At 48.5% G+C, this 9,595-nt stretch overlaps 1 protein-coding gene across 1 annotated transcript; it reads left to right on the top strand.

Moving 5' to 3' along the window:
• The first annotated feature begins 2,407 nt into the window (after positions 1-2,407).
• PPP1R3E (protein phosphatase 1 regulatory subunit 3E) lies at positions 2,408-9,228 on the top strand. The gene is made up of 2 exons (XM_052687266.1): positions 2,408-8,630; positions 8,962-9,228. The coding sequence occupies exon 1, from the start codon at positions 2,891-2,893 to the stop codon at positions 3,842-3,844; it is 954 nt and encodes a 317-aa protein (XP_052543226.1). The 5' UTR covers positions 2,408-2,890; the 3' UTR covers positions 3,845-8,630; positions 8,962-9,228.
• The last annotated feature ends 367 nt before the right edge of the window (positions 9,229-9,595 follow it).

Genomic DNA, 9,595 nt, shown 5'->3' with positions numbered 1-9,595 from the left:
GATATGTGACAATGGCCACTTTGGATAAGCCCCAGCACACAGACACTCCTCTCCCTGTTAATGGTTCCTTCATAGTTCTGCTCAATGCTCCCCAGCACCAGCATCTGCTTTCTCCTAGATTACCTGGAGTCGGGACAACAGCTAAATGCAGCAGAAGAGAGCTCAGTTCATTGCCCTCTATGATTTGGTTCAGTTCTGCCTTTTTTTCTCTGAATTGTTTAAATGATAATAAAATAGAGGACCGAACGGCAAGATGAGAAGCTGGAAGCTTTCAGGCATTGGGCTGACTTGAAATGCAGTCTGGCACTGTAGAAGTGTCAGGGCCAGGCAATGGCACACAGCAGAGCAGAGGCTGCCTTTAGCTGCTTGTATCAGCTGGAAGGTCTGCAGAAAGTGAGTACGACAGCGTTATTAGGAGAACATTTTTTTCTATGAATTGCACCCCTTAAATGTGCAAAAGGATGCCAACAGTGCCAGACTGATTGCCATTTCCTATGCCTAATATAATATAAAACCTTTTGGTTCTCTTACAGTATAATAGAGCAACACTGTGTAGCTCCAGCATTTACATGACAACTGGTCTATTCCTGCTGGAACTTTCAAAACTGTCTCATCATAGAAGTACTATTTTCCAGCAGAAGGATGATAGCTGAAGGGGCTGAAGCTACAGCAGAACTAATTTTGTTCCCACTCACAGAGGAGCCTTGGCTAACATCCCTGTCATAACGCGCTGTAAAACAGCAGACAGATTCAACTTTTAAATGTACATGTTTGTAACACAGAGGGGGTGGTGTATGGCTACCACTGCATATATTAAGGCACAGTTTCTGTTCATGCTGTAGCACTTGCTCACTTCTAAGAGTTCCAGCGCGGTGCACAAATATTTACAGCAGGCAAAGCTGAAATCATTTCCTGTTAGAAATGAAGGTGTCTGCTGCTTCCTGTTACAAACCCATCACAGCACAAGGCCATTGGAGAAGCTGTCTGTGCACATCTGGTAAATTTCAGTGCCCAGCAAAGACAAGGCTGAGGTGTTTGTGAGAAGCTGAGGTGTGTGAGGGAAACTGCAGGTGAAAACCTGAGCACCTGTAGGATTAGCTGCTACACTGAGCTTTTCATTATTTGTCTCATTTAATTCCCAATTTTCAGAAGCCTTTAAAAAGCCTTCTTTCAGCTTTACTCCACGAGGATTGTCTCTGAAGTTATTTATAGTGGCCATGCATTTATTTTCTTTCTACTCTTTCCTTTGCAAAAAAAGAGATGGCAAAAGATTTCTGAGCAGCTCATGGTATGGCTCTGTTTATAGGGCTGCCCCTCTGCAGCTCACATTGCTTTGACCTGACCAGTCCAAAGCTGAAGACGTTGGGTTTTTGCTTTCTTATCATGGAACTTTTTTTTTTTTTTTTTTTTTTTTTTTTTTATGTCTTTGCTGTGCTAACTTTGGGGAATGGACGGTTTTCAGCTTTGTCACACAAGCTCTGTAGCTTACAGTCATCAGTCCAAAAAGGACTTGTTTCTTTCCTTCCTTTTTCATGAAATATTACTAGAATTTTGTGAAGCAAACGAGAGACATGAAAAAGCCAAAAAGCAGAAGTATGACACAAGCCTATGCTAAGTAGTGAAGCAACTAAAATTACCAGAAGGGGGAAGTTGACATCCCCACTGTGTGAAATGCAGCAGAAGCTAAATGAGCCCAAGCAGCTTTGTCGGCACTACACAAAGACAAAACTGCTTTCCTGTACAGCTTTCAGCACTGCAGCTTATTAGTTATCATAGTCTTACCATCGTTTAAAAATACAAAGACTTTACATATTCGTGTAATATACGAAGTTCTGTTTAGTGGTTTTAAACTGAAATTAACGTTAGCCAACAATAATAATAACAATAATGGTGTCAAATTTAACACTGCAAGGCATAATTTTTCCTTGCTTACGTGTCTCTAAGGAGATTTAGAATCCATTGGAAATAACCTGGCAATTATTTTCACGCTTCCTAAGAAAGGGATTGAAGCTGATATTCCTGATGTGAGCCAACACTGAGCTGTGCCCCGTGTTCTGGCGGCTGTTCGGTTCCGTCAGGTTCGCTGCTCCCACCGTTACCCTCATCGCCGGTCACAGAGACGCGGGCGGAGTGACGAAGGTGGAAAAGCTCAGGAGTTAAGCCAGAATTACACGTCCGCATAGTTCAGACTCAGCCTCTGGCAGGATCACTGTTTTTAATGCAATTTACTAATTAAAAACGAGCACCAGATTACGGAAAGACCGGAGCGAGGCGGCTCTGCCGGGCGGTATTTCAGCTCCGCGCAGAGCTGCGCCGCTCCGTTTCTCATCGCCTGCCATTCATCGGAGCGCCGGCCGGCCGTCATCGCACCAAACCCCGCGGCTCGCACCCTTCGTGCCGTGACGGGGGCTGCTCTGCGCTGCGGCACGGCCGGGCGCGTCCGTTTCCCTCAGCAGATGCACCGTAACCGCATTATCGCGGATTAGTTGGATTTCTTCCTTTAAATGTACACTGCGAGAACCGAGCTGCCAGCCAGCTGTTTCTTATCGGCCCCTTTAATCTGCCTGAGCCTGGCTCCGCTCCTTCCTTTCGCAGCTATTTCTGGCACCGTTCGGCGGAGCACGGCGCCGCGAGATGCACCTCCGCGCCTCCACCGGGGAATCCCTGCTTGTGCCGCCGCCTCCTCCTCCTCCCCCTGGCTGAACTCCTCGAGGAAAGACCCAGAAGGCGGCGGCGCGGTGCTGGAAGTAGGGCAGCGGCGGGGCGGGATGACTCGGGGCGCGCCCCTGCCCGGCTCCGCCGCAGCGCCGCACGGCCCGCGGGGCACAGCGGCACCGGCCGCGGGAGAACGGCCGCCGCAGAGCGCCGAGCGCTGAGCGCCGCCGCCCCCATGGATAAGGCGGCCTCGCTGCACGGCGCCGTGCCCGCTCCGCCGCCCCGGCTCTACCTGCCGCGGAACTTCAGCTGCAGCGCCTGCCTCTACGGCAGCCTGGCCGAGCGCTGCGGCGGCGGCCGCAGCCCCGACGGCGACGCTCCTCCGCCGCCCGCCCCGCGGGACGCGGCCCCTGAGAAGCCGCCGCCTCCGCCCCGCGGCCGGGAGCCCCGTCCGCCCGCCGCGCCGCCCAGCCCCACGCAGCGCCGCCGCGCCAAGTCGCTGCCCACGCCCGGGGAGCGCGGCCTTCGGCCGGCCCCGCGCCACAGCCCCTCGCGCCGCAAGACCGTGCGCTTCGCCGACTCGCTCGGCCTGGAGCTCATCTCCGTGCGGCACTTCCGCGACGCCGACCTGCCGCGCGTGCCGCCGCCCGCCGCGCCGCGCCGCGCCGACCTCTTCAAGACCGGGAAGCCGCCGGTGCTGGGCGAGCTGGAGCCGGTGCTGTTCGGGCCGCTGCCGCCGCCGCTGGAGCCGCTGTTCCCGCCGCAGCCCGGCGCCGGGCCCGGCTTCGCGGAGCGCGTGCGGCAGCACAAGGTGAGGCTGGAGTGGGTGCGCTGCGAACCCGCGGGGCTGCGCGGCGCCGTGCGCGTCCTCAACCTGGCCTACGAGAAGGCCGTGTCGGTGCGCTACACGCTCGACCGCTGGGCCAGCTGCGGCGAGGTGCCCGCCGCCTATCAGCCCGCCGGGCCGGCCGACGGCATCACCGACCGCTTCGCCTTCCACCTGCCGCTCGGCCCCGCCGCCGCCGGCTCCGAGGCCGCGCTGGAGTTCGCCGTCCGCTACCGCGTGGCCGGGGCAGAGTACTGGGACAACAACGGCGGCTCGAACTACCGCCTGCGGGGCCGGGCGCGCTCCCCCGCCTCGGGGCCGCCGCAGGACCCCGACAGCAGCGCCTGGATCCACTTCATCTGATTGACGGAGCGGCCCCGGCCTCGCCCCGCGCCGCGCCGTTGCGCTGTAAGTCGGCGGAGGACGCTTGGAATTGCTTGCGGATAACCGACGTGTGCTTTGTGTCCCGGACAGGCGTCCGGCTGCGGGCGGCGGGTGTGGGCTGTGCGCTCGGCGTACTCGAGCGTATTTAGGAAAGTGCTGCCGTTGAAAGACGGCGCTGTGCGGTTGAGGGTCTGTCACGCTGCGGTGGAGCCGCCCCGCCCGGAGGTGGCGGGAGCTCGGCCGTGACGGTGGCTCTCGACCCTGCGGGTTGATTTCCATCTCCCGTCTGACTGAGGTTCCTCAGCTGAGCTGTCGGTGCAGGAGTGCTTGGAAAACACTCCCATTTTTCTTCTCCCTCATTCTGGAAAAAGGCAGATTGCACAAAGCTGGATGAGCTCTGACCTATTGAAGAGAAGCCATGTCTTGCCATATGAAAATAAGTGTATCAGTAAAAACGTTGGGATGGCAGAGTACGTTGACTTCTGCCTTCAAAGCTGTGCTTTAGATTGGTACGAGCAGTGAAGGGTTTTCTTTTTCCAGCTTGCTTTTTGAGGCAGTGGACACGGGTTGTGCTGCTGCCCGGTGCTGCCCTCCAGGAGCTCAGCACGTGTCTGCGTGCAGGAGAGGGACCTCTGAAGTGTCACTGCTCAGAGTGGCAAAACTCGTGTTGGTATCATAGAATCGTTTGAGTTGGAAGAGACCCTTGGAGGCCATCTGGTGCAGCTGCCCTGCAATGAACAGGGACTCTACAGCTCCAGAGCCCATCCAACCTGACCTTGGGTGACTCCAGGGATGGAGCATTCATCACCTCTCTGCACAACCTGTGCCAGTGCCTCACCACCCTTACTGAGGAAACTTCCTCCTTATATCCAGTCTAAATTACCCCTCTTTTAGTTTGAAACCACTTCTCCTTGTCCTGGCACAGCAGACCCTGCTACAGAGCCTGTGTCCTTCCTGCTTACAGCCTCTTTAGGTGCCACTCTCAGGTCTCCCTGGAGCCTTCTCTTCCCCATGCTGAACGGCCCCAGCTCTCAGCCTGTCCCCATAGGAGAGGTGTCCCATCCCTCGGAGTGTTTTTGTGGCTGTCCTCTGGACCTGCTCTGACATGATCTCATGCAGGGCTGTAAGATGCAGTCTTGAACATTTTGGATCTTCTTTAGGTTTTTCAGGAATGACATTAATTCTATTAATTCTAATGTGTTTTTGAGTTAGTATCTCAGTAAGTATCTCAGACAGCTTGGTTGGTGTCAAGTTGTCATGGAACCTTTTGACTTGGATGGGATTTGGGAGCACTTATGTCTCCTGGTGCTGTCAGAATAATTGAACTGATGAATTCTGGAGAAAAAGATTTGTCTACATGATGGGAAAAGAGCATTTCCTTTAATTCTTCTAGACCTCTTTCTGGCCTAATAGAAAATCACAGTGACAGTAGCTGCTCTATATTATCATAGCTTGGTTTTAGTTCCCTACCAAGTTTTCCCATCCCTCTGGTCTTAAAAGAAACATATTGCTAGGACCTACTGAGCATCTCACGTGTTAGAATATTAAGGCCCTGATCTTGTAATAAAGTAACACTGTGTCTATAAAGATAGAATTGCAGAACTAGGTCTTAGTTTGTGATAAAAGCGTATTAAGCGTATTCTCATGAAAGCCCAAGTGTCTTTTAGTTTTAAACCTGGCTTTTTGTAAGAGCCTTAATGCTGGAGAGAAGGAAAAGGACTTATCTCTGTTTGGAAGCACTGTGAGATATGGTGGGAATACAGCCAAACATCTCTTCAGTTTTGCTGTAGCTTTCCTAAATGCTTTTTCTTGGCCTTCTCTGCCCACATACTAAACAGAAACTTATTCTGGAGCATCCCAATGCTGTTGCTTGTGGGGAAAAAGCAATTTCTGTGCAGTGGGGGTTAACCGGAGCTATAACTTTATTTATGAAGGTTTAACCCCTTTGTCAAATAAATATCTGAATATTAAACCTTTGTGGGATGTAGCACAGAAGAAGAGCATTTTGCAAAGCAGACTCCCGAGCTTTGAAGCAGCTCAGCCTGTCTTCAGCTCTAAATTTTGGGTAGCTTTATGGGTTTGAGCTTGAATGCAGATTATCAGTGACGTGTGTGTAACTCCAGTAAAAGACCAAGTCTTCTGGAGGCACACAGGGACTTCTGAAAGCCTCGAAGGTGGCCCAGGTGGCTCAGAGGATGCTGCTGGCAAAGTCTGTGGAACAAGTTTGAGGTGTTTAAATAGAAACTCCTCAGCAATACATGCCAAAGGTGCACTGCTTTGCTTACACAATTTCACTTCTATCACATCAGTTTATTCTCAAGGCAGATTTAAAAAAAAAAAAAAAGTGCAGGTGCACTGAGTGCGAGGCAGAGCAAAATATTTGAATTATTTTGGGGGGGGGGGGTGAATTGTCTTTAAGCCAGGCTTCTTCTGGAACAAAAATATCAAATATTTTCATTGGTCTGACTGAAGCCCACGCCGCCTTCCCCTCCAAGTGATGTAGAATGGTGTAGGCAAGGCAACAACCCTTAGGTAGTGTGCTTCACTTCTAAGCGAGTTACTCATCGCTGGTGTCTTTGGTGACACAGAGGTGTCTGTCATTCACTGTGCAGAGTCGTAGCTTTATGGAACGTGCCATCTTATTTCATGTGCAGTGTGGTGATCCCTCCTGCAGTAAGTTGTACTGTATGCCCATAGACATTCATGTCTGCTGTTGCACAGTTAAGCTGCTTGGTTTTTTTGCGTGCAATTCTATGCCTCTTACAGCAGTATTTCTGAAATCTACCCAATTAGTACAAATCCCAACAAGAATCAAACCAATTAAGTGACCGAATTTCAGCTCGCTGGCTGTATTAGCGTAAGGACAAGAATTGAAACGTCACATTCATTGTCAATACATGTGCATTTCTTCAGGTTAATTCACCATTTCCTTCTTTTGCCATTTGCAGAGAACTTCTTGATGCATATGCATGTGCCTCAGTGTGTCGTTCAGTAGCAGAGTGAGTGCACACTGTTACTCCAGCACATGTGGGGGGCGGTGGATCACTGCAGTGAGCAGATGTCTGGTCATATAAAGACACGACTTCTTCACACATATGTGAAATGTTTCTCAGTAGCACCAACAGGCACGCATCTGCTAATTCTGTGTTTTAACATCATCTACAAGAATGCTCCAAATCTGCTTTTTAATGCATTATTAAATATCTATATTGGAATCTTTACGTGCCTTTCAGCATTTCCTAGGAAGAAATCTTATTTGTTCCTTAACTGTCCCACAGAATGCCAATGGCTTTCTTATTAAAATAAAATGAATTCTAAAAATATAATATTAATTCTAATTCCTGAAGCACTTTCAGCTGTTATCTGCAGCAGCCAGAAGAATTTGATAGTATTTTCCTACATTACTATGACAGAATTTACTGTCAGAACCACATCTTCCTGGTATACCTCTAAAATTATGTCGCTGGGTAAAAAAACTGTGACTATAGATAGTATAACAAAATATATTTATTGTATATATTTACCACTTACACAGATGTTCTAAATATAAATATTCTATCTGAGAGCAGAAGTTCTAGTTTTTTATGGGATGTAGTTGTGTAGATGTGATCATCCTTACAGCTTTTCCTGTGATTTCTCTGATGCTGCATAATGCTTTTAGTTACAACTTTTAGGTGGGCTTAATCTCTCTGCACTCTCTGTACGTTGGGAGTCAAGTGCTCACTGTAAGGAGTAGTTGAAGAAAATGACTTCTACCTTGTGATGCTGTGCTGCATGGCCTTCTGACAGGCTCCCCCTAACTCTCCTCCCATACACACTCCATGTGTCCATGTGCTGACTGTGGCAGTGTTGCCTACCAAAATGAAAATATGATTGAGTACCAAAATTAAGGCTCTGCAGTCATGTACAGTTTGAGGTAGGAGGTGAATGTAGGCCTTTCTTTACTCAATTCTTGAATGCTGCTTTTAACTTATTTTGAAGAGTTTTTTTAACCCAGGATTGTCCTGTCTTTTATGAATATCCTCTTCCTTCAGCTATTCTGTTGTGTTGGAGCTTTCTGTTTTTGAGAAGGATTGGATTTTATTTTTATGCAACAACTTGAAAAATTATTTTACATTCCGTTCTGGGGGGAGGCAGAAAAACAGCTTTCCTTCCAGTTTTACTCTTTTAATATCAAATAGTAGCGTGCAGAATAAAATATGCTTGAAATAACATATGCACTAGCAATTCCAAAGAATATAGCTAAGAAAAATGTCGAACGTGAGATATGCTTTTTGAAATGTATGTGCTTTTGTTTAGCAAGGCAGGAAATCCCCCCTAGTCCCAGTGCATTTCTACCAAGGAGACCTTTCTATGCAATATTACCGTGCACCTGGTTTTTTAGGGGTAAACTTGGTTGGTATCACTGCTGTGTTGGTGTGTTGTGTGTAGAATATTCTGTTAAAAGTGTCACTAAGGAAACCAAGTCTGAAGTAGTGTTAGATTTTGAGGCTCTGTTGTGTCCACTCTGACTTCCCTAAACCAAAAGCACAGTCTGAGGAGCAGTAGCAAGGCAGTATTTAATGGACGTGCAATGCAGGGTCGTACACTGTGCTTTCCTCTACTCCCTGTCACCTTCCAGGAGGAAGCACTGCATTACCATCATGTTTTCAAATGTTGTATCTTAGCAACAAACCAAACTCTGCTGTACTTTTACTCTCAGACAGCTCACAGGTGTGTTTTTAAAGCCCTTCAAAAGCAGTGGGCCCAGCACTGTTGGATTACTGTCGAGTCCCGTCTCCAAACTGCCGCATCCCAGGCATTTGTGTGCACCTTGTAAGTGGCTGAGTGGGCAGCACTGAGCAGCAGAATATTGTGTATTTTGGAAAGGCCAGGACACCCCAGCTGTGCCTGGGTGCAGACACCTGCATGTGGGGGACAGGAAAACTGACTGCCAGGCAAGAAGTTACTTTTCTTGAAGCCATTTCAACAAACCTGACTCCTCCAGTATAGTGTTGAACTGCTGCTCTTGGTAATGGAGTTGCTGTCTGTTCAAGACAGTGTAATGTGTGAGCTTTTATTGTTTCCTTGATTTACACGGGCTTTGTTGATGAAAGAATTTGTTCTAAATGTTACTGCTCTGTTCCTTTTGGTTGCACTTTCTTCTGCAGTGTTGGTCCTTCGCAAAGTAATGTTTGTTTGTAATGTTTGTGAAAATAACGCAATATCACCGGAAGTTCAAAATCAACTTTTTAAATAATGCCTTGTAACGTAGCCTTATAGCATTCAGATTATTTTCCACCAAAACGGCATCTAATCACTGGTTGTCACATCTATTTATAAACCTGTAGCTTCTCGATGTCATTAAAGGTTAAGAAAACAAATTGTGAGCATGTGGTGAATATAAAACCTTGTATTTTAATGGACAGGCTGTGAGTTCCTTTGGCTGAGGGTCTGAATTCTGTTCTGTTCTGTCCATGCAGGAGGTGATGCACTGCCTATCGGGAGACAAACAGCAATCTCTGAGGTCTCCATTCAGAATATTCTGAGTGTGGAGCTGGGTTGGCAGTCTGCTCTGCTGAAGTATAACCACTTCTCAAGAAGATAAGATGAGATTATCAGTTGGCATAAGTGCGTGTAGCTATCTTTATAGTCTTGTATCTTTAGCACTGTTGCAGATAAAGGCAGTGTAGCAGCCTGTAGTCCAGAAAGGGATGCCTGTGTTTTAACTGCCTGTGGTTTTAATCCTTC

This window comes from Tympanuchus pallidicinctus, unplaced genomic scaffold (genome assembly GCF_026119805.1).
Source record: "Tympanuchus pallidicinctus isolate F22 unplaced genomic scaffold, pur_lepc_1.0 scaffold22, whole genome shotgun sequence".
Classification (NCBI taxonomy): Eukaryota; Metazoa; Chordata; class Aves; order Galliformes; family Phasianidae; genus Tympanuchus; species Tympanuchus pallidicinctus.
This window is presented reverse-complemented; position numbering and strand designations above follow the sequence as displayed.

Bases quoted from the DNA above. Each gene is read 5' to 3' on its own strand.
- PPP1R3E (XM_052687266.1), top strand. From the start codon at position 2,891: ATGGATAAGGCGGCCTCGCTGCACGGCGCCGTGCCCGCTCCGCCGCCC.